The 25,840-nt window shown below is 43.2% G+C and overlaps 1 protein-coding gene across 1 annotated transcript; it reads left to right on the top strand.

Annotated features, from left to right (window-relative positions):
* The first annotated feature begins 277 nt into the window (after window positions 1–277).
* LOC135513715 (endothelial lipase-like) lies at window positions 278–20,969 on the top strand. The gene is made up of 10 exons (XM_064936597.1): window positions 278–590; window positions 7,093–7,274; window positions 7,432–7,611; window positions 9,864–9,975; window positions 10,256–10,480; window positions 10,821–11,063; window positions 16,070–16,190; window positions 18,679–18,909; window positions 19,286–19,393; window positions 19,549–20,969. Exons 1-10 carry the CDS (start codon window positions 500–502, stop codon window positions 19,562–19,564), a joined length of 1,509 nt encoding a protein of 502 aa, XP_064792669.1. The 5' UTR covers window positions 278–499; the 3' UTR covers window positions 19,565–20,969.
* Window positions 20,970–25,840: the final 4,871 nt, after the last annotated feature.

The raw sequence follows: 25,840 nt of genomic DNA, 5'->3' as shown, positions 1-25,840 counted from the left end.
GTGATGCCTACAGGTTGTGACTGCGGTATTGGCACTTGTCGTCCATGGTTACTGTAGTGGTTCTATTCAATGTAGTCTAATCTGTGTACTCCCCATAATCCGAGCCATACATGGTCGGATCACATGGTGGCATTGTTTGTTTTCAGAGACCGCTCATAAAATAGTTTAAGAGACAACGTGAGGCTACTACAAATTCATTCATGAATTCTTCGCCACGCCTTTAAAACGTAAAGAAATTGTGCTTGACCAATTGCAAGCCTTGAATCCTCACATAGCGCTCTGCCGATGATCAGACGACTAAAGGAGAAACTATTTAAATCTCTAATGAACAACTTGACTCCAGGTCACTCAACTCTCACTGGTCTCAGGCGTACACGAACAACTGTCTCGCTGATACTTGGATCATTGGACATAAACTCACTGAACACACGAGTAACTGTTAAAAAGAGCCGGTTATCTTTACATCGACGGACTTCACATTTGTTTGCGTGAGAAAGAAATGAAAAATATAACGTTTTCTTTGTGGATTGTCCTACTTTGTGCATTTGCGCTCTTTGCGTCGGGAGTGGAAGACAACGAACTTTTCAAAGGTAAGAAATAAATCTAATCAGACTATTTCATTGACAGTTAACAGCACAATCCAGGGTTTCCCCATACTGGTTCCTCGGACCCCTAGGGGTGCACGTTTTGGTTTTTGCTTTACACTACACCGCTGATTCAACTAGTCATCAAGCTGTGATAATTTGAATCAGCTGTGTAGTGTTGGGACAATACACAACGTGCACCCCCTGGGGTACCGAGGTCTGATTTTGGCGAAAGTTGGCATAGCCTATTCGGAAAGCCTACATTTAAAAAAATAATAATTAGGCTATCTACTACAAGAATGAGTCAAGGGGAATATGCTACACACCATGAGTAAAGGGTCATTCAGACAAGAAGCAGGTTCAATGGAAATCAGAGTTAATTTTAAATTTAACACCCATTAGCACTGTATCTTGGATTTGATTGCATTGATCGTATGAGGATCAAGTGGCGAGATAATGGAGACCGGGATGAACGGGAATGGACTTTCATGTGAGATACGTGTCCTTGTGAAGTGCTCGTGATGTGGCGCAAAAGCCGGACTAGACGTCACATCTCGTGGTTCTATTTGGTATTGAGATTTTTCCTATGACTCCGCGTTTTACCGAGAACCGCAGTGCCCCACCGGGGCTGTTGACTTGTTCTAAAAGTGTGTAATCAATCAAAATGATAAGTTTGCTTTCATCTAAACACTTATCTGATGTCCATAATTATTCCACTATCCTGTTCCGGAGAATAATTCATACAAACTTGGCAGTCAAATTTAAATTCTTAACGAATCCAGAATATAGTATTTGTCTTGAGACACTTAACGTCTTTCGTTTCACTTTTCCTGCATTTCGCGTGAAAGCGTGTCAGTAAGAGCACAAGGCCATATGGAATAGAAGTGCAGAAGAGTTCTGGAGTGCCGAGATATTGCATTATAGTAGGCAGCTGGCTTTGTCTGTACAGCCAACTGATACTGTCACAGAGCAGTTGTAAAGTGCAGTGCATTCCTACATTTTATACACTGTCTGTACAATAGTAGCAGGTTGCCTTTACAAAGGGGATTGCCAAAGGCTGCTTCTCAGTAACCACCCCCCCCCCCCCCCTCCCTCCCATGTGCACTAAACTCCACACAGGATAGATGCTAAACGGGGGGAATGAGAAGCACACGTCTTGATCGGTATCCCTATATTACTTTCACCAGTCTGGTGCAGTGAATGGAAGAAGAACCAAGTGAACACTGAGCCACCTTCAATATGCGAACTCTTTTTTTTTTTTTTTTTTTTTTACCTCCAATGCCAGGGAACAACGATGGTGTGGCATGGGTGTAAAATTATGCCAATTCCTTTCTGGGGTGAAAAATGAGTTTACAATGCTATGTCTAATCTGTTCTTTTCTAATCTCCTGTGGCGCCGATACATTGATGGTAGTCTGGAGGGGCACAGGAGGATTTGAGTAGATTTGTGTTGCATGCAAACTACTAATCCCCATTTGATCATTTACAAAAGAGCGTTGCACCTCGCTTTTAAAGGCAACAGCTTGGAAAATGTTTTTTTTTTTTTGCAAACTTTCTTAGCATGCTGACTAGACTGGGTGTGTGTCTGCTATTGCACACATTTTGTTTTCGTTTTTTTGTACACCCACACCAGACGTGATCAGGACACGCATGCTGACCACACCCACGAGCATTGCAAAATAAATGTTAACATGCGTGTTATTCAATCATTGCATCTACACTGCTCTCACGTGTCTGCGTACCCAGGCGCTAAACTAGAACTTGTTTCTATTTGTGACACTTGATGCGCTCCAAGTCCTGCCTCTCCCATCTCCTCATTGGTTTTTAGACGCATATACCCAGGTGAGTGATTGAAAGATGAACTGAGGTTCACACTCCAGTCCAGTTGGTGGTGGTAATGCACCTTAAAATTGGTTGCCAACTGCCATATAGTCCGAAGAAGAAGCCTGGAGGAGATATTACTAGAAACAAACCAGATTACCCTTTTATCTGTGGATGAATTGTTGAGGACCTTGTGCATTTCAGGTAAAATGACAACTCAATATTTATATCATTACATTACATTTAAGTCATTTAGCAGATGCTCTTATCCAGAGCACAAATTAGCTAGCAATATCTAGCTAAATTGCAATCCATGTTTAATGCTTTCCAACCTGTCCCCAAGTTTTAATGTAGTTGGTTCAGAGTTCGTTTTGATATTTCCAAATGTATCCTGATTCGTGTCTGGTGTGGATCAACATCAGCGTGCACGCTATGGCGCACGCGGTCAGTGTAGACCGCCTGTAAGGTATGATTATGGCTTCAATCGTGATCCAAACACTGAACTAGCGCATGAGCAAGATGAGTCGAGAGAAGAAAATGGTTGAGTGAGCAGAGGGCAAGTCCCGCGAGCACAGGCCAGTCAAGAACACAAGTTAAACTCGAGCACTTGCAAATGTCTTGAGCGAGTAGAACATCATTGGCACAGATAAAATGTCAAACGTTACATATAACTGAGCAAATAAACGTGATTATAACCAGTGTTTGGTGCATTCACTTGTCATAGCTTGCCGGGTTGAGCAGGAAGTGCCAAACCACTTGGGTAACCCAGCAGTATGATAACCAAAGACAATATTTCCCCAATTAATAATAGGTATACCTGGAGTTGAGTAGAATCTACTTGCTAAACTTAGCTAGCCTATTACTCGTTAACCACCAAAGCGGACTGTCTGCTCACAAACTCCATAAAGAGTCCACGAATTGTTGGAAGGAGCCAATATTTAAGGGGTTCTGTCCAGGGACACATCACCATGAGGGATTTTGAATTACAGTACCATTCAAAAGTTTAGACGCTTAATCATTCAAGGGTTTCTCTTTTTTTTCTTTTTACTATTTTCTACATTGTAGAATAATAGTGAAGACATCAACTATGAAATAACACACATGGAACCATGTAGCAACAAACGGTTATATTTGAGATTCTTCAAAGTAGCCACCCTGTGCATTGACAGCTTTACAAACCCATGTACTTGACACATGCACCGACCAACTGGCAAATGTCTTCGCTGACATTTTCACCCTCCCTGTCTGAGTCTGTAATACCTACATGTTTTAAGCTGACCACCATAGTCCCTGTCCCCAAGGAAGCTAAGGTATCCTGCCTAAATAACTACCGCCTCGTAGCCCTCACGTCGGTATCCAGGAAGTGTTTTGAAAGGCTGGTCATGGCTCACATCAGCACCATTCTCCCGGATACCCTAGACCCTCTCCAATTCTCAGCTTCTACTCCTGAACAATTAATAAAATGTCCACTGGACTATTACATTGACCCCCCCCCCCCCCCATTTGTTTTGTACATGCTGTTTATCTATGCATAGTCACTTCACCCCTACCTACATCAATTAGCTTGACAAACCTGTACCCCCTGTATACAGCCTCGTTATTGTTTAGTGTATTTGGTAAATATTTTCTAAAGTCTTCTTGAGCAGCACTGTTGGTTAAAGTGCTTGTAAAGCATTTTACCTAAGGTCTTAACTAGTTTTTTTTTTGGTGCATTTGACAAATAGTTTGACCTGGAATACATTTCCAACAGTCTTGAAGGAGTTCCCAAATGCTGAGCACTTGTAGGCTGCTTTTCCTTCTCTGTTTGGGATGAGTTGGACCACAATCAGGTGATTCTGGAGGCCAGGTCATCTGATGCAGCACTCATCGCTCTCCTTGATCAAATAGCCCTTACACAGTCTGGAGGTGTGTTGGGTCATTGTCCGGTTGAAAACAAATGTTAGTCCTGCTAAGCGCAAACCAGATGGGATGGCGTATCGCTGTGGTAGCCATGCTGGTTAAGTGTGCTTTGAATTATAAATAAGTCAGACCGTGTCACCAGCAAAGCCCCATCGCACCACCTCCATGCTTCACGGTGGGAACTATACATTTAGAGATCTCTTCACCTACTCTGCGTCTCAGAAAGACACGGCGGTTGGAAGCAAACGTCCAATTTGCACTCGTCAGACCCAAGGACAGATTTCCACTTGTCTAATGTCAATTGCTTGTGTTTCTTGGCGCAAGCAAGTCTTCTTATTGGATTCCATTAGTAGCGGTTTCTTTGCAGCAATTTGACCCATAAAGGCCTGATTACACACGGTCTCCTCTGGACAGTTGACGCTAAGATGTGTCTGTTTCTTGAATTCTGAAGCATTTATTGGGCCTGCAATTTCTGAGGCTGGTAACTTTCTAATGGACTTACCCTCTGTGGCAGAGGTAACTCTGGGTCTTCGTTTCCTGTGGTGGTCCTCATGAGCGCCAGTTTCATAGCGCTTGATGGTTTTTGCAACTACACAACTTTCTGTATTGACTGACCATGTCTTGAGGTAATGCTGGACTATTGTTTCTCTTTGCTTATTTGAGCTGTTCTTGCCATAATAGGGACTTGGTCTTTTACCAGAAATGTGTATGTTCTATATACCACCCATACCTTGTCACAACACAGCTGATTGGCTTAACTCATTAAGAAGGGAAAAAAAAGTAACTTTTTTTTTTAGCAAGGCAAACTTGTTAATTGAAATGCATTCCAGGTGACTACCTCATGAAGCTGGTTGAGACCATGCTAAGAGTGTGCAAAGCTGACATCAAGGCAAAGGGTGGGGGGTTAATTACATGATTCAATGTTTCATAGTTTTGAGTGTCTTTATTTTTCTCCAATTTTAGAGAATCGTGAAAAGGGTGTCCAAACCTTTTGACTGGTACTGTACATGAAGGCGCGAAGGGGACAAGGGGACAATCTGCTACCATTCATTGAGGACATAATCAGTCCCCAATAATACAATGTAAACTGACGAACCAGAACCCCGAATTTAGCATGTCAGAATCTGCGTTATCTGCCAAATCCATTTGCATGTACAGGAATTTGACCTGTAAAATGGTGCTGGCACAAATTTAAAATGTATTGATGCTGCATTTCCACAGATCCAGATATAGTATGAACACTAAGCTGCAGGTAACCTAGTAGGTTACTGGCACAACGTGATTGACCATTTTAAGGTTAATGTGGGAAAATCTGTGCCCTTGAATGAAGCACTTAAACCCTAATTGGCTCTGGATAAGAGTATGCTGGAAGTTATGTGCAGTTTTGGGATGACTGTACTAGTTTAAATGGTGCGTAGTCCATGGATGAGAGGACCAGGTGGACTGTTGATTTACCATGGCATGTGGGAAGTAACTGTTCAAGTAGTGGGAGGTACTGGTCGCGCTTGACCTAAACTGTTTGCCGGAGGGCAATCTTTGGCGGAAGGGGTCGACGGTTGTCTTTACTGCAAGCTTCCTTACCCTGGAGTCGTACAGGACCTCAAGAGGGCAGGTGGCAGCCAATGGCCCCCTCAGCAGACTGGACAATCCATTGCAATGATGGTGAGCATTGGACTCTTATGCTAATTTAGAATTTGAATCGGTACACACAGCATTCATTGGCGGACGGAACAACTGGAGTGAGGAGTCTTAATGTTGCGTTCGCGGTAGCAGTCCATTTTTTTTGTTAAGACTGCTGTATCGATAGAGTAAGTTATGGCTAATTTAGCCGAATAAGTGATCAGATGTGGGCCTTGACTGAGCCCAGCTGTGGGGATAGTCCATAGGAGAAGTGATGCTGACACTCACAGGTGCTTTCGTCCTATAGGTTCAGAAAGTCCACTACACAGTGCATGTGACCGTAATCATCCTAAACCTCTCGAACGCAATATTCCCAGACTAATGCAAATCAAATGATTGAGACCTGAAGCTGAAATAATGAGGTGGCTCGAACACGGCTCATAAACGTGCACGATTGACTGGTAGAGCCGCCCTCCTCACAATAAAGACAAATGTGAGATCTGCTAGGGGTACAAGCTAATTATGTAAAAAAAAAAGTGAATATTCAACTGTAATGTTTGTGTAGGAATCTTGTATAATGATCATACACTTTGTTTTTTTGAACCTTTTAACTAGGCAAGTGAGTTAAGAACAAATTCTTATTTACAATGACGGCCTAGGAACAGTGGGTTAACTGGCCTAGGAACAGTGGGTTAACTGGCCTAGGAACAGTGGGTTAACTGGCCTAGGAACAGTGGGTTAACTGGCCTAGGAACAGTGGGTTAACTGGCCTAGGAACAGTGGGTTAACTGGCCTAGGAACAGTGGGTTAACTACCTTGTTCAGTGGCAGAACAACTTTTTTTCTTTTATCTTGTCAGCTCTCGGATTTGCTCTAGCAACCTTTTCGGTTACTGGCCCAACACACTAACTACTAGGCTACCTGCCGCCCCAATAACCTGTGTAGTTCCTGCTGCTACAACTGACCGTAATAACATGTTTTGATTTTTAAATGAGGGACACTCTCCATGTGCGGGTATATAGGTACCTCCCTACATGTTGTATTCTATGCTCTGAAGCTGACTCCCGCTGGGCTGAAGTACTTTTAAAAAATATATTTTTTAAAATCTTTTTCCATGCAGCTAGAGATATTGCTCATCCTAATGCCCTCCTATTGCTCACCCCTCCCTAGATGAGGAGTTTAAAGTGCTCTACGATGACGAGGCGATCCATGACCGGATCACGTACAACATGAGGAAGAGTCTGAATCTCGACGTGGACGGCTGTATCCTTCTGCCTGGTAAGAAGAGGAGTCTGCAGGAGTGTGGCTTCAACGTCACAGCCAAGACCTTCTTCATCATCCACGGCTGGACGGTAAACACACTACTTATCCCCTCGTCTACCTTTTTTGTCACAGGTTGCTTTAGTGAGCCTTTGCTGTGTATTTGTTTTAGGCAGAGGGTTGCTCTTCAAAGGGTTCTCTGTGTGTGTGTGTAAGTTTGAGGATCACCGATTTTGCTCTCTCATACAGACGAGTGGGATGTTTGAGAGTTGGATGCAGAAGCTGGTATCTGCCATGATGCAGCGAGAACCGGAGTCCAACGTGGTCATTGTTGATTGGCTTCCCATGGCCCACCAGCTCTACCCTGACGCGGTCAACCACACCCACCAAGTTGGCCTCAGTGTCGCCACCACCATTAACTGGCTCCAGGTGTGTGTGTGATTTGGTTGTTCAGCGGTCTATTACATTGCAGTATCAGTGAGGAGGGCTGTTGAATACATTGATCTTTAAGCTTACATGTACTGACAGTGTTCATAGGACACTATAAGGGGTGATGTGTTTTTCTCTCGGGGACATTTATCTAAATGATGTGGGCCAGGGCCTCGTTTTCCAGTTGTGATATAACTGTAGCATTACGATCGTAGCATCGTTATTTAAGAGCCAACTTTTAAAAATAAAGAAAAGTGTTTACCAAACCAATCATGTAGAGTTCGTTAAGTGCATCGTTAGACCATGCGTCTACCGATGGGATAGAAAGAATAGCAACGCTGCTCTCGGATCAGCCTTCTCCACTCAAATCTTACCTTTTAACATTATAATTATTCCACAATACTGACAATGGATCAGCTCCTAGAGAGATTACTGCTTATGGCTGCAAATATTGAGGCGATTTATGACACTTACCCCGTAATAATGCACTAAATTGGACTGGGCACACCTTGGTACACATGAAACGTATTGAGGCTAAAATGAAGCCGTAGCCTAGTGGCTACTAAATGCAGTATTATATCATCTCGGTTTTTATTTGCATAGTTTTCTTTCACTTGTAACAATTGCAAATAATTTGGCAACTTATTTAAAAAAATATTGTACCTTTTAAAAAAATAAATAATAATAACTAGGCAAGTCAGTTAAGAACAATTTCTTATTTACAGTGACGGCCTAGGAACAGTGGGTTAACTGCCTGTTCAGGGGCAGAATTACAGATTTTTACCATGTCAGCTCAGGGATTTGATCTAGTAACCGAAAAGGTTACAAGTCCAACACACTAACCACTAGGCTACCTGCCACCCGACTAGTCAACTTCGTTCTAACGTTATCGTCCGTCAGTCTGATGGATGCCTAGCGAATCGACACATTCAACAACAGTTACACATGGAATAAACAAAACATACAGTAGAAAAAGTCTATACAGTGAATGCAAATGAGGTAAGATAAGGGAGTTAAGGCAATAAATAAGCCATGGTGGCGAAGTAATTACAATATAGCAATTAAACACTGGAATGGTAGATGTGCAGAAGATGAATTTGCAAGTAGAGATACTGGGGTGCAAAGGAACAAGATAAATAAATACAGTATGGGGATGAGGTAGGTAGATGGGCTGTTTACAGATGGGCTGTGTACAGGTGCAGTGATCTCTGAGCTGCTCTGACAGCTGATGCTTAAAGCTAGTGAGGGAGATATGAGTCTCCAGCTTCAGAGATTTTTTTTTTTGCTGTCATTGGCAGCAGAGAACTGGAAGGAAAGGTGACCAAAGGATGAATTGGCTTTGGGGGTGACCAGTGAGATATACCTGCTGGAGCGTGTGCTACGGGTGGGTGCTGCTATGGTGACCAGTGAGCTGAGATAAGGCGGGGCTTTACCTAGCAGAGACTTGTAGATGACCTGGAGCCAGTGATGATCTTAATACTGAGAAGGCTCAGGGGAAACGAGGCTCTGGACCGTCTCCAGTAGTTTAGCGAGTTGAGAGCTCCAGTGTGCTAAGAGGACAGCTGAGTATCCCAATACCCTTCCAGTCCAGCGCTGACTACAGTAGTAGTGGTGATGTGCAGGATTGGCTGGCTGGGAACTTTTCCTTCAGGAACAGAACAGCTGGCAGTGTTTTCAGGTGTTGGTGGGACCTCCTGGTATCCTGTAAATTCTAACGAGGGAGTTGTGGGTATTCTGGTGTTTTCCATTTGGTCATATGGGAACTCGCCAGATGCTCTTGGGGAAGAGTTGTTTTCTGTCTAGTTTGCAATGGGTCTCGTTCTCATCACGAGTCAATTGCTGTGTGACCTAGTGTCTCTCCATTGTGACTTCCACTAAGAGCAGAGACTGGGTGTGGTTCCAATCCACTGTACTGCTTTCTACCGATCTAATCCGTTCAGATGGCTGAAGGGAAAGGAGGCTATTTAACAGCTTTGGGATACATCCTATGTCTCATTCAGGCTCTGTCCCCATAACAGGTCAGGACACCGCTGACATGCAAGCCCAGGGTTCAGGCAGTGGGTAAGAGGGTAGACTGCCTTCTGAGACAAACAGAGGGTGGAAGTGCTTTTGCATGGAAGGGAGAGTGTGAACGTATTCTGAAACCTCATTATCTCCACTGGGATTTGCTGATGCCCAGGGAACGACTGACTGCTATTGGCTGAGGGCCTGGGTGTGGCAGCAGCTGATGTTGGTTGTCATGTATCCGATAGGAGGAACAGCAGCTGCCCCTGCAGAATGTGCACCTGATTGGCTACAGCTTGGGGGCCCATGTGGCGGGCTACGCCGGAACATCTGTGAGAGGGACTATTGGCAGAATCACGGGTAAGTTGTGGGAGGTTTATGACCTCATTCACTGTTGCTCCTCAAGACTCTGAACAGGCAGCGGTCTGAACCTTTGTAATGGTGCCAATCCCCTTTAAATCAAACTCAATATAGTCAAGTATGAAACCAGTACCACCTTACCATCGACATGTCTTCATGGAGTGATGTCTATAGTCACGGTGTATTGACTGTTAAGCTGTGGCTGTATGCCTATAGATCTTAGACACACCTGTCTTGTCCACCAAATGAGACGTTCCTGTTTCTCCCATCTCTCCTATAGGTCTAGACCCGGCAGGGCCCATGTTTGAGGGAGTGGGAGATGATAAGCGCCTCTCATCGGGCGACGCAGACTTCGTGGACATCCTGCACACGTACACGCGCGAGGCACTGGGTCTGAGCATTGGGATCCAGCAGCCCATCGGAGACATTGACATCTACCCCAACGGAGGAGACGTACAGCCTGGCTGCTCCCTGCGTGAGATGCTTACCAGTACAGCTGGAGGAAGTGAGTACCACACACAGGAAGAAGTCACTGATGGTGTGTTCCTCCCCACCCCCCACCACCACCACCACAAGTCTAAAAGCATTGGATTGGTGTAGGCATAGGCTAGAGGGAGTTTCCATACACCAGTCACTTCCTTTCAAATCCATGAAGGGAAGTGAACAAGTGCACACTTTGGGTGGAAGGAGAGATTGTTGGGACGCACCACTAAACGCAGTGCTGTAGCAAGTTTTTAACTGACTTTTTTTCTGTTCTTTGGCTAGATGAGAGTTGGCTGCTTGTCATGTGACTGGTTAGCTGTTCCCTTGTTGCTTATCAGTGCTGTTAACTCTTTCCTCCTCAGGCTTCATGGATGTGATTAAGTGTGAACACGAGCGGGCTGTGCTCCTGTTTGTGGACTCGCTGATGAACAACGAGTACATGAGCCTTGCCTACCAGTGCACCGACCCCGAACGCTTCAAGAAGGGCATCTGCCTGAGCTGCCGCAAGAACCGCTGCAACAACATTGGTTACAACACCAAGAAGATGAGGAAGAGGAGCAACTGTAAGATGTACCTGAAGACACGTGCTGTCACACCCTTCGGAGGTGAGCGGTGGATGATGTTAATTTGGGGGGGGAGAAATGTGCAGTTTTATAATACTGTTCTTCACATTTAGCTATTTTCCCCTCAGCCGCATGGCTTGGTTTCCACCTGACAGATTTTCATGCAAATAGTCTTACATTTTGAATAAAAACAATGTGTATTTTCCCGCCAGTGAACCGTTTTTCATCTAAATGACTTTGTGTTATGCGTGATGACATGGTGCACATACATGGACCCCTTTGGTTAATTTCCCGTGTACCAAATACAGTGTACCATGTCCCGACCCATTTTCAACTCTACTGATGGGTTTTCTCACTTGTGTAATATAAATCAAATGATTTGTCACGTGCGCTGAATGTAGCAGCGGGTCACGTGCGCTGAATGCAGCAGCGGGTGTAGACCTAACTGAAGTGCTTGCAGTTTAAGAAAAATAAGAGTGAAGGAAAATATTTAATTAATAAACTGAAGTAAAATAGTCTGGGTAGCCATTTAATTATCTGTTCAGGAGTCTTATGGCTTGGGGCTAGAAGCTGTTAAGGAGCCTCTTGGACCTAGACTTGGTGCTCCGGTGCCGCTTGCTGTGCAGTAGCAGAGAACAGTTTGACTAAGGTGGCTGGATTCGTTACATTTTTAAGGCCTTCATCTGATACTGCCTAGTATAGAAATTTTGGACGGCAGGAAGCTTGTACTTAGTGACGTACTGGGCTATACGCACTACCCCTCTGTAGCACCTTGCGGTCGGTTGTCGAGCAGTTTCCATACAGGGTCGTGATTATAACCAGTCGATGTGTTGCTCTCGATGGTGCAGCTGTAGAACCTTTTGAGGAGCCATGCTAAGTCTTTTCACTCTCCTGTGGGGTAAGAGGCGTTGTTGTGCCCTCTTCACGGCTGGGTGAACAGGGAGTACAGGAGGGGACTAGGGACTACAGGAGGGGACTAGGCACACACCCCTGAGGGGCCCCTGTGTTGAGGGTCAGTGTGGCGGATGTGGTGTTACCTACCCTTTACACGGGGGGGGGGGGGACCCATCGAAGTCCAGCATCCTTTTGCAGAGGGAGGTGTTTAATCCCAGGGTCCTTAGCTAGGTGATGAGCTATGTGGGCACCAAGGGATTTTTAATTTTAAAAAAAAATGCCTTAACTAGGCAGTTCAGTTAACATTCTTATTTACAATGACTGCCGACACTATGGTGTTGAACACTGAGCTGTAGTCAATGAACAGCATTCTCACGTAGTTGTTCCTTTTGTCGGGTGTGAAAGGGCAGTGTGGACCACAATACAGATTGCGGCATCTGTGGCACTGTTGGTGCGGCATGTGAATTGGAGTTGGTCTGTTCCCATACTTTTTATAGTCCCGTATCCCTTCAAACAGTCAACCTCCAGCTGCGTACCCCCTCTAGTACCAAGGCCGGTGCACTCTGTTTTTTGACATTGAGTGCCGGCCACATATACTATGCATTTATTAAATATAAGACTGAGGTTTTTTTCACAGCCCGACTTGTGGGAAGTGACAGCTCTTTTATAGGACCAGGGCACAAATAATAATCAGATATTTAGCCATCTTACACACACAACCTTATTTGTTCATCAAAAATTGGTTAATGAGACGGTGTACTTGAAGGGATACCTGTAACTCTGCAATGTTGTATTTAGTTTTCATGCTAGTGATGGCTGAGAATCCACACTCGGATAGGTACGTGGTTACAAAGGGCCTCGGTGTCTTAATTTGCCATGGCAAGAAACTCTAAGTGCAGCTCTAGCCAGAAATCTGACCGTGGCTTCTGATTTTAAAGTCAATTTTCACAGAACCGCTTGTCTCGATGAGACTTTTGTTAAGATCGTGGTCAAATGGACTGGCTGCAGGGCATTAAAGGGATAACGGATCCAGTTCGTCTGTTTCGGGAAAGTAATTACGCACCCACCTCACTCAGGTGCTTTGCTTTATCACATGTGACTGTGTGTAAGCTTGAGTTCATTTGCACGGTAATCATACATACAATGACGGAAAGACTTGTCCTTGTTAATGCAGACAGAAAAGGGCTCCAACTTCTTAGCCTCAATTTTGTACCACACAAGTCCATTTGATGTCACAAAGCTGTCCAGTACTTTAAAAAAATCCTCATGTTGTCCTGGTTTGCCCCCCCCCCCATACACCTAACGGACATGTACCAGGCTTGCCACGGGTGACTCATCCAGCTGTAACGCATATAATTCACTGGCTCATATGCTAAGCAGTAATTGTTTCAAAACATCTCCTGCCATGCCACTGAAGTGTTGTGAAAGTGTCTAGTTTTTTTTCGGCCTTTTCCCTCAGCATTGTTCCAGCCATATCTGCAACAGCAGGAAGAAAGAAGTCCAACACAATAGTATGGGGCTTGCCTGTCCTAGCCACTTGGTAGCTCACCATATACGTCACTTCTAGCCCCTTCTTATTAATGGTATCTGTTGCTTTTATACATGTCTTAATTCTCGCTTAATCTCCTGTGCTTAATTTTTTTTTTTTACTGTCAGGGACAGGTGGAAAAATGTCAGTGAAGAAACTTGCAAGTAGGTCAGCGCTTGCTCTGAGTAAAAGTCCTGGTAATCCATCTGGCCCTGCGTCTTTGAACGTTGACCTGGTTTAAAAGTCTTACTCGCATCTGCTACCGAGAGTGGGATCCCAGCCGTCCGGAACAGCTGGTGCTCTCATGCGTGTTGCTTGCCTTGACGCATGCATGAAGTCATTTAGCTCGTCTGGTGGACTTGTTGCTCATAGCTCGGCTTCTCTTTGTAGTCTGTAATAGTGTGCAAGCCCTGCCAAATCTGACGAGCCTCAAAGTAGTAGGATTGACTCTCTTAGTATTGTATTGACACTTTGCCTGTTTGATGGTTCGTCGGCGGGCATAGCGGGATTTCTCATAAGCTTCCGGTTTAGAGCCCTGCTCCTTCAAAGTGTCAACTTTACCCTTTTTTTTAGCTCAGTGTGGATGTTTATGTAAATAAAAGATTTCAGAAGTTTCCCATATGCACAAAGGTTATTTCTCTCCGATTTGTCACAAATTTGTTTTTCGATCCCTGTTACTGAGAATTTCTGGGGACAATAAAAGCTCTAAAATGTGCCATTTGTCACAACACAGTGCCACAGATGTCTAGTTGAGGGAGTGCACAAATTGGCATGCTGACTGCAGGCATGTTCACCAGAGCTGTTGCTAGATTATTTAATGTTCCTTTCTCTACCATAAACTGCCTCCGATGTCGTTTTAGAAAATTTGGCAGTACGTCCAACCGGCCTCAATTACAGACCACGTGTATCCACGTCAGCCCAGGATCTCAATCAGTCTTCCCCTGCGGGATCATCTGAGACCAGCCACCCAGACAGCTGATGGAACTGTGGGTTTGCACAACCAAATAATTTCTTCAAACTGTCTCAGGTGGAACTCGTCTGCGTGCTCGTCGTCCTCGCAAACTGCTTGCCCACACAATGCCGTACATGCAGTCTGCCCAGTACAGTTGAAACCGAGATTCATCCACAAAGAGCTTGCCAGTGGCCATCAAAAGTGAGCATTTGCCCACTGAAGTTGTTTACAAGGGCAAACTGTAGTCAGGTCAAGACCCTGGTGATGTCAACATGTTCAGAGTGCTTCATGGTGTGGTTATGGGCAGGCAAAACTTAGATGACGCCATTTGCAATTTCGATGTTAATTCTGAATGCACAGAGATACCATGACAAGATCCTGAGGCCCATTGTTGTGCCAGTCATCTGCCACCGTTACATATTTCAGTATGATAACACACAGCCCCATGTCACAAGGATCTGTACACAATTCCTGGAAGATGAAAATGTCCCAGTTCTTCCAAGGCCTACATACTCAACAGGTCACCCATTCAGCATGTTTGGGATGTTCTGGATTGACGTGTAGGACAGCGTGTTCCAGTTCCTGCCTATATCCAGTAACTTCGCACAGCCATTGAAGAGGAGTGGGACAACATTCCACAGGCCACAATCCACAGCCTGATCAACTCTATGGGAAGGAGATGTGTCGAATGGTGATCACACCAGATACTGACTGGTTTTCTGAGCCACACCCCTTTTTTTAAGGTGTGTGTGTGATCAACCGACACATATCTGTATTCCCAGTCGCGTGAAATCCATAAATTAGGGCATAATGAATATCATTCCAGTTGACGGATCTCCTTTTTATATGAACTCTGAACAAAAATATAAGTGCAACAATTGCAAAGATTTTACTGAATTGGTGTGTCTAAACAAAAAAATTCAATAGAAAAACAAATACAGCTAGTTTTCTGTCGTTTCAGTTTGAAGTGATTTGTGTTGGCTAGCTCCTCTGAATAGTAACCTGGCGAGGAAGCAAATGCTCTATGCCAGGTGAATTTGCCCATTTTAGCTCATTGTTATAGAAAACAGCTTAAACAAACGCATGTCGCTACTTTTCTGTTATTCTGGCTGCACTGTTTGACATGACAGTTAGCAGATGTTTTTATGGCTAGCAAGCGAGGGATAAGAATGTTGCCAGCCGTCATTGCAGCGCAATATTTGGACCGTACGCCTGGGTGGTGTCCATAGATTTATAACGAGACCTAACTTGTCTCTGGCAAGTGAACGAACAGGTGGCTCGGGTAGCAACCCTAGATTTGGTTCAGGACGATCTTGTGGAAGGCTGAGATGGTGTAAATACATGCATAATGTCAGTCATTTCAACATGTTAACCTGTTGCATAAAAGTGATGCCTTGTGAAACATGTGTTTTTGGAGGATTATAATTCCAGTTTCTCTACTTCTTCTTCTCGGGCTTAACACTTGTGACAATATCCTCCAGACACCGGCTTCTCGGACATTATCATTTAAACATAACACACCTTATCAGTACTTGATCAGTAGCCAAGCTATTTATCTCTGAACCTTTTTTTTATGACTAAGTCACACCTTGTAGTCGTAAAGCTACTGTATTGGCTCCTGTTTCTGTCCCTGTCCTGTGATATTTATTTAGCTGTTTTGTTTGTCCCTCCTAGGCATCCATTATCAGATGAAGATGCATGTGTTCAACAGAAAGCAGGCTGATGATGCTGACCCAACCTTCCACGTCAAGCTGTATGGAGCTCACAATGACACCGATGACCTGCATGTAGACTTGTGAGTACTGCTGCTCTCTACTCAGTGGCAGGTAGCCTAGCGGTTTGCGACCCTTATTTAGACTTAGGAAATGTACGCCTTTCCTAGGCACTTAGTAGTTGGTATTCAGACCTGCCTTATGCAGGTTTGTAAATAAGCTTTCCTTGTGCGCACTGAATACATTTTAAATTCAACCCATGAAAACCCTTTCCACTTGCTGGCAAACAGATTTTCTATGGGTTGTCATTCAATCGGGTTTTCAGTACATTTATCTAATGCCAAACCTTTAAATACGATGTAATTAAAAAAAATAAATGTATTAGAATTGCTGACACTCACTAGAATGTATGGACATATTTGTCTGTTTCAGCTCCAACTCAATAGTAGCTACTTTTTTTAGGTTAGGAACGTATGAATCATAAGAAATAATAACTTTACTCACCAAAATAGTGGTTTTGAGTCGTCCTGAAGATTGTCATTTTGAAGTTCAATCTATGAAATATTGGAAGATGAGCAGTGTACAATAGGGGTTGACCAGTAATAATCCTCAGTGATCATGGAACTGTTTTGATGGCGGTCCTGTTGTGAACCGTGCTCCAGATTTAAACTGCTAGGTATGGTCTTCATTCCACAATGATTCAAATGGGTTACATGTCCCAAATGATTGCACAAGTTGTGATGCGTTCGCCTATTATGATCCACTACAGCTAGTGACCCTCAGGAACGACCACACGGACGTGACAGACGAAAGGTGAATGGAATTATGTGGGCTTCAAATTTGAAGGAAAATAACGTGACAGTTATACTTGTATGTGGGTATTACTTACGGTGGCTAACGGTTTAACGCGATACAACTCTGCAGGTTTTATAGAAGCCTCGTTTGTGTCTCCAAACTTCACCTGCGAAAATTCAGAATAACGGCACATCTATTTATAGCCTAATTCACGCCATGTTGAGGAGATTTTCAGTTTGCTTCCAAATGACTGGTTTCACATTTGTCTCCAGGGATCATAAGGAAAATAATTGCTATGTGCATTTCCACCAGTGGAGGCGGCTGAGGGGAGGACGGCTCATAATAATGGCTGGAACGGAGTGGATGGAACGGCATGAAACCATGTGTTGGCTGCATTTGATACTACTCTAGCTGTTACCACGAGCCCATCCTCCCTGATTTTTTTTTTTTTTTTTTCAAGTTACCCACCAACCTCCTCCTGTGACTCAATCACCTTCTCCAAATGGATTACTCATTTACATTATCAATGTGTACAGTGCATGTAGATTTATATTTACAACTGGGGTTGTTAAGTGATGCAGAATACAGCATTGACACCGACCGCACCTTTTTAATATTTTCGCTCTCCACCACACGAATAGCAGGTGACGAGTGCTGATAGTAGTACTAGAATTTAGGTTCTGCTGCTTAAGGTTACGGTTTGAACTCATGGAGTATAACAAGGGAATTACCTTTTGCGTATGCTTAATTCTCGTCGGAATTCACCCACTTAGAGCTTTTGGGCCAGTAACCAAAAAGTCACTAGTTCGAATACCCGAGCCGACAAGTGGTAAATTCGGTTCTCTTGCGCCAGACACTTAACCCAAGTTGCTCCAGGGTCGCTGTTGATAGTGGCTGATCCTGGCCGTGACCCTTTGGGATATTAAAAAAAACACATCTTTGAATTCACACTTGCGTATAAAACACACTGGTATGTATATGTGGGAAATGGGGCAAACATAAACACTATTACTACTGTGCTCATGTAAAAAACTATAAACACTTAAGTTGTCCTAATGCATTGAAGTCTAATGGCAATTAGTCCCTTTTTTTACTGTTAGGAATCCCTTTGTCCCGGCAGTCTAGGGGGGGATGGTATCGAGACCCGTAACATAACTCATAATGCAAATCATAATAGTGACAAAGTAACCGTGAGAACGAAAATAACCACAGACAACTTAACTCTACCTTCAAACACTCATGGTTTATTTGATAAACACACGGTAGAAGGGGCTGAGCTGGACCCAAGGAAATAAATAAGCATCCAAAAACACCCCTACGCTAGACTAGCCTACTTCAATACAGCTAACTAACTAACCCAAAACACCCCTACGCTAGACTAGCCTACTTCAATACAGCTAACTAACCAAAAATACATTGGGTGGTCCGCCCAGTTCTAACTAGTGTTCGTAAACAAAGTTTACCTATGGGTAGTGTATGCCCATGTGTCTTAGTACCCCTTTTTCCCACCATCAACAAAAACAATACTCACAGGTGGGGACAAAGTGACATGCAGTTGAAAAAACAAACTACAGAGATTGAGCTTCTGAGAAAACAACGGTCAGGGTTTTTTAAATCAAGGGAATGTGATTGGGTAATGGAAACAGGAGGGGTGTTCTGATTTGAAGGTTGAGGAATGATTGCCACCTGTGAGGGAAGGGGAGAGAAGAAACACAGGATACCTGTATCCGTAACAACCTGTGATCGACACCTTTTTGTGTCCCTCTCACCCGCCAGTCCAAACAAAGTGGGTCTGAACCTGACCAACACCTTCCTGGTCTTCACCGAGGACGACATCGGGGATCTGCTGAAGATTCGTCTGAGCTGGGAGGGGGCCAACGAGTCACTAGGGTCCATCTGGAAGAACATGAAGAAGTCTTTCTGGTCCTGGAACCGCACCGGCACGCCCATCAACCAGGTGCTGGAGGTCCGTAGGATCCGTGTCAAGTGTGGAGAAACGCAGAAGAAGTAAGTTGGGAGGCAGAAAGCGGTGGCTTATTTTATTTTTCCCCCACATACCATTCAATAAGTGGTTGGTTCCATAGAATGGAAAAAGAGTTCAGAATTGGGATTTCCATTCTAGTAATTCTATTTCTATGGTTAGTTCACCAAGCAGAGTCTGCTGTCTTTGATTTGATAATGCTCTCACTCAAACGGCCGTTGATTATAACTCAGGAAATGGTGTCATTTAGTCTTGAATCAAATGCATCTTGCTGTTAAACATTCTCTTTTTTATATTTTCACTTTTTTTTAACTATCATTTGGTTGTTTTTAGCATCTAATTCTGCTGCTCGACGTTGTGCTATCGGTTCCTTGTTTCACTTATTGGTTTGTGCTTGTGTAGGTTCACATTCTGTGCCCAGGACCCCTCAGTGACTGAGATCTCTCCAGGGCAGGTCATCACGTATGTCAAGTGTCGTGATGGCTGGGAGGTCAAACCAAGTAAAAGAAGGTACAGCCCAGCCCGTTCACTTCGTGTTGCGTTCCCTAACGGTGTCTTATTCTTTAGATACAGAATTGTATTTTAAAACATTAGACAAGGTCCTTAGATGAATGGATACATGTCTAGGCAATCCAGCATATTGACCGGTCCTCTTGCATTGACAGGTTGCATAACTTATAAGGATTCAGCACTTCATCAATCAATGCACCAATGGCATGGGACTTAAAGTTAGAAGGCATGTCTGTAAGGACCCGCCTTTTCTTCATCTGAGCACTTTGATTGGAGGAGTGATGAGCACACGGTGGGAGGCCTTGGACTTGGGATGCACCTGGATGTTTACTGGTGGTCACATGACTCTGGGCTCTGGCCAATGGGACGGCGGGAGGCGTCACGTGCCGTTTGTCAGGACCTGAGAATTCCGAGTTTCTTTGTACAGACTGTTCAACTCGGAAAATAAATGGTTGTGTTATCCATGTGACATTTTCCCCCAACACACCTAGTGTCTACTGTATATTTGTATTAATTTTCTGAATTGGAAGCACCGCAAGACCATGGTTATTTATCAAGCACATTGTTTGAATAATTTCCTCTGATGCAGTGTCTGTGGTTGAGTGTATGTGTTTGCATGCAGTTAGTGTGTGTGTGTGGTGTGACCAAGGGTATGAGCCTATTGGCTAGAGTGAGCTTAATGTGACTACACTGAAAAACTGAAGGATATGACTGGGCTACATGCACTTGATCTTTCACTGTGTTTTGTAGGGTTGCAAAATTCCCAGGTTTTCCAGAAATCTTGTTTAGACGATTGCGGATTTGTTAGTCCCTTCGGTGTCCCGTCATATTCCTTCTGGGAATTTGGGATAAAAACCTGGGAATTTGGGGAAATTAACTGAAATTTGCTACCTTACTTCTGTACAATGCGTTGCTGTTGTTATTTCGATGTACCCCATATGTGGCTGTGTTTCTGTATATAATGTTTAAAAAAAAATAAAAAAATTGGGGGAAAAAACAACACTTTTTTGGGGGGTGTTTTTCTTCATCTGGATGACCAAGGTGCATGACCTTAAAGGCTGTTTCTTTGGCTCATCCTCAAAGTCAAGAGGAGTTGAAATTAAACAGCCACCACTAACATTGAGTGGCTGCTGCCAACACACTGACACTGACTCAACTCCAGCCACTTTAATAATGGGAATTGATGGGAAATGATGTAAATATATCACTAGCCACTTTAAACAATGCTACCTTATATAATGTTACTTACCCTACATTATTCATCTCATTTGCATACGTATATACTGTACTCTATCATCGACTGCATCCTTATGTAATACATGTATCACTAGCCACTTTAACTATGCCACTTTGTTTACATACTCATCTCATATGTATATACTGTACTTGATACCATCTACTGTATCTTGCCTATGCTGCTCTGTACCATCACTCATTCATATATCCTTATGTACATATTCTTTATCCCCTTACACTGTGTATAAGACAGTAGTTTAGGAATTGTTAGATTACTTGTTGGTTATTACTGCATTGTCGGAACTAGAAGCACAAGCATTTCGCTACACTCGCATTAACATCCGCTAACCATGTGTATGTGACAAATAAAATTTGATTTGAAGAAAAAATTACTGCAGATGTTTTGATGTCCGGTGTTACTTAGATTAGCTTACTACTTTATGTATGACTCTTACTTACCCCAAAAATCAGATCATTATTCCCAGATGTTCAGGAACCACGATGCTGAAAAGACGCGTTCTCAACGTCTATGCACGTCCTTCCTGAGGCCTTGAGGTACTGTTACCACGGTTTCAGATTCCTTTGCGTTTCTGGGTCCGTGGTATTGACGGTGCTACTTTTAGTTGTTACAGTGCTGGGAAGTATGGCCTCCATTTTTGACAGTGGAAATGCAACTCTAGCAGAAGCCTACGTAGCCCATGGTGTGATGCTGGGATTAATCTTATGGAATCTAGTAAATGTGCCAATTTAAAAAAAAAAATATATATATATATAAAAAAATATGACCCACATCTGCTAAAGTCCCTGTCGGTTGCACTGTTAGTGGACCACCTCTGTTTAGATATTTCCTTGTTGGTACACATGGCACGGCTAGAGTAGGACACTATTCTTCCCATATTCCTCTTCCTGGCCTCTTTCCCCTCCACCTTCTCTAAACGCATTGAAGATTCGAGAAGAGGAAGTTCCAAGGGGAGTCTGCTTGGCTCTTCTCCAATATAGTTTGAGGAGGTGGCGAGAACTGAAATGCCTTCTGTCTTGCGTAGCTAGTTAATCGGCACACCGAATCAGCTTATACTTTCTCTTTTGATGTGCTTCCCAAATCTCACAGGTGACGTTCTAAGGCACTGGAATTCTTGGAAAACCTCAAAGGATGAAGAAGAAAATAAACCCCAGATGCATTGGATTTATGACGCACTTTCACAGCTGCTCCAATAACTTTACGGTATGTGTGGTGATACTTAGTTTGTCTAATCCACCAGTAAACTTCTGTTACACGGTTTCAATACTTTATATGGGGGGGGAATAGTTTTTATTTTTATTTTAAAGAGTTAACCATAAGGTTCATAAGATTGCTGCACATATCTCACTGAATTGACAGGTTTCAAATCTTCAACATAGCAAACCAGGTGTGACGATTTTGGCAGCGACTTGCCTTTTGTGATGTACGGTACCCTCAAAATTAATTAGGACCTCTGACCTCACTGTGCAGACATATTTCATAGGAAATTGGCCCAATGTTTTTAAACCGTAAATTTCTGTGGCTGCAGTATGACATAAGGTTTCAGGCTGCATCTGTTACTACTTATTGGCCTGCATGTCACAATCAAGAAAGTGAAGTGATTCTTGGAGAAGTTTGAGAAATTGAAATTTCCCACCGCAAATTCCTTCCAAAAAAGGAACTGAAATTAAACCATGTGGCCCAACTCTAACCAGAAAATGGACATTGTGTGGCTTTTCTTACTGTAAATAAATACTAATGAATTTGTCTTTGATTGAATTACTTATCAATCAGTCAAGTTTCAGATTCATATTGTCAAAGTCGAACATTTTTACAGAAATAGAGATTACCTTTCAATTCTAAGGCTTTTAAAATCTGGTGAAAATATTTTGGTATGCAAATAACATTTCTGGAATGAATCTGTAATATAAGCTAAATCAACATGATCACTACTGTTCTCCCTTTTTTTAAATATATTTTTTTAATTTCACTGTGTTGGTAGTGACGCATTTAGTGGGTTGGTAGGGGATTTTAGTAAATATTTCAAGTACAAAGTGTATGTTTACCTTAAGTTGAAAGACTTGTGCTGAAGTCTGTGAAAATAAGACAACTTTATTTTAGTTATATAATCAGTACCAGTGAAAAGTTTAGACAACTACAGTTTTCTAAATACATGTACTTTTTTCTACATAGTTGTCTTCACAATTCTACAATGAAATAACACATGGAATCATGGAATCAAAATATATTTGAGGTTCTGCAAAGTAGCCACCCTTTGCTTTGACGAAAGCTTAACACACTTGGCATTCTCTCAACCAGCTTCAACTGGAATGCTTTTCCAGGTGAAGTTCCCACTAAGCCCAAACCAGATGGGATGGCGTATCGCTGCAGAATGCTGTGGTAGACATGCTGGTTAAGTGTGCCTTATTCTAAATAAATCAAGTGTCACGAGCAAAGCACCATCACACCACCTCCATGTTTCACGGTGGGAACCACATGCAGAGGCACATTCATGTACTCTGCTTCTCACAAAGACACGGCGGTTGGAACCAAAAAACCTCCATTTGGAGTCATCAGACCAAAGGACAGATTTACACTGGTCTAATATCCATTGCTTGTGTTTCTTGGCCCAAGCAAGACTTCTTATTGGAGTCCTTTTTAGTAGTGGTTTCTTTGCAGCAATTCAACCTTGAAGGCCTGATTCACACAGTCTCCTCTGAACAGTTGATGTCTGTGACTTGAATACTGTGAACCATTTTTATTTGGGCTGCAATTTCTGAGGTGCAGTTATCTCTAATGAAATTATCCTTTGCAGCAGAGGTGACTCTGGGTCTTTTTCTGTGGTGGTCCTCAGAGCCAGTTTCATCAGTGCTGTGATGGTTTTTGCGAATGCACTTGAAAAAACATTCAAAGTTCTTAATTTTCCGGATTGACTCACCATATCTTAAAGTAATTACGGACTTGTTTCTCGTTGCTTATTTGAGCTGTTCTTGCCATAATATGGAGTTGGTCTTTTACCAAAAAGGGTATCTTTTTGGTAAAATCAAAATCTTCTGTATACCACCTCTCCCTTGTCACAACACAACGGATTGGCTTAAACACATTAAGTTGAAAAAAATGCCACAAATTAACTTTTAAGGCACACCTGTTAATTGAAATGCGTTGTCCAGGTGGGAAAGGGCAATGTGGATGCAATAGAGATAGCATAATCTGTGGATCTGTTTGGGCGGTATGCAAATTGGAGTGGGTCTAGGGTTTCTGGGATAATGGTGTTGTGAGCCATTACTAGCCTTTCAAAGCACTTCATGCCTACGGACGGGAGTGCTACGGGTCTGTAGTCATTTAAGCAGGTTTCCTTAGTGTTCTTGGGCACAGGGACTGTGGTGGTCTGTTTGAAACATGTTGGTATTACAGACTCAATCAGGGACATGTTGAAAATGTCAGTGAAGACACCTGCCAGTTGGTCAGCACACGTCCTGGTAATCCGTCTGGCCCCGCGGCCTTCTGAATGTTGACCTGTTTAAAGGTCTTACATCAGCTATGGAGATGGAATCCACTTGTGATGAAAAGGCACATGACAGTACGCCTTGAGTTTGCAAAAAGACATGTTAAAGACTGGGAGAATAAGGCAAAAGATTCTGTGGTCTGATGAGACAATGTAACTTGAATGCAAAGTGCTATCTGGAGAAAACCAGGCACAGTGTATGACCCACCTAACACCACCCCCACAGTGAAGCATGGTGACATCATGCTATGAGGAATCTTTTCAGCGTCAGGGACTGGGAGACTGGTAAGGATAGAGGGGAACAACGAATGTAGCCAAACACAGGAAAATCCCTGATGTGCAGGGGAAATTCAGCCCACAGTGTGGTGCCTACCGTGGGGGGGAGAGAGAGATGATATGAGGCAGGACTTTCCCACCACCCCACGGAACAGCATAAGAGGTGAGCTACAGTTTCCATCAATTCAGCGATTTCTCAAGAATTTCACTTCCCGTTAATGTCACTTGTATGCATAAATATGGTGCCAGAATGAGAGGTGCCAAGAAACACGACCATGCCTTTCTCAATTACATAGCCATAATATATTAATTAATATCTCTAAATATATATCTCTAAATAGCCATAATATATTAATAATAATTAATGGTTACTATCAGCACTGACCCTATGCACACTCCCAAGACTACACTACCAGTCAAAAGGTTTAGAACACCGACTCATTCAAGTATTATTATTTATTTTTTTACTATTTTCTACATTGTAGAATAATATTGGAGACATCAAAACTATGAAATAACAAATATGGAATCATGTAGTAGCCAAGAAAGTGTTATTAAACAAATGAAAATATATTTTATATTTAAAATTCTTCAAATTAGCCACCCTTTCCCTCAATTACAGATTTACACACTCTTGGCATTCTCTCAAGCAGCTTCACCTGGAATGCTTTTCCAACCGTCTCAAAGGAGTTCCCACATATGCTGAGCACTTGGCTGCTTTTCCTTCACTCTGCAGTCCAACTCATCCCAAACCATCTGAATTTGGTTGAGGTTGGGATATTGTGGAGGCCAGGTCATCTGATGCAGCACTCCATCTCTCTCGTTCTTGGTTAAATAGCCCTTACACAGCCTGGAGGTGTGTTTGGTCATTGTCCTGTTGAAAAACAAATGATAGTCCCACTAAGCACAAACCAGATGGGATGGCGTATCTCTGCAGAATGCTGTGGTAGCTATGCTGGTTAAGTGTGCCTTGAATTCTAAATAAATCACACTGTATCACCAGCAAAGCAACATAACACCACCTCCTCCATGCTTTACGGTGGAAAATACACATGCGGAGATCATCCGTTCACCAACACCGCGCTCACAAAGACATGGCCATTGGAACCAAACGTCTCAAATTTGGACTCCAGACCAAAAGACAAATTTCCACCTTGTCTAATGTCCATTGCTCGTGTTTCTTGGCCCAAGCAAGTCTCTTATTATTATTGGTGTCCTTTAATAGTGGTTTCTTTATAGCAATTCGACCATGAAGGCCTGATTCACGCAGTCTCTTCTGAACAGTTGAAGTTAAGATGTCTGTTACTGTTACTCTGAAGCATGTATTCGGGATGCAATTTCTGAGGCTGGTAACTCTACTGAACTTATCATCTGCAGCAGAGGTAACTCTGGGTCTTCCTTTCCTGTGGTGGTTCTCATGAGAGCCAGTTTC

This window comes from Oncorhynchus masou, chromosome 25 (genome assembly GCF_036934945.1).
Source record: "Oncorhynchus masou masou isolate Uvic2021 chromosome 25, UVic_Omas_1.1, whole genome shotgun sequence".
NCBI lineage: Eukaryota > Metazoa > Chordata > Actinopteri > Salmoniformes > Salmonidae > Oncorhynchus > Oncorhynchus masou.
The sequence above is the reverse complement of the archived record's forward strand: the minus strand, read 5'-3'. Positions and strand labels throughout refer to the sequence as shown.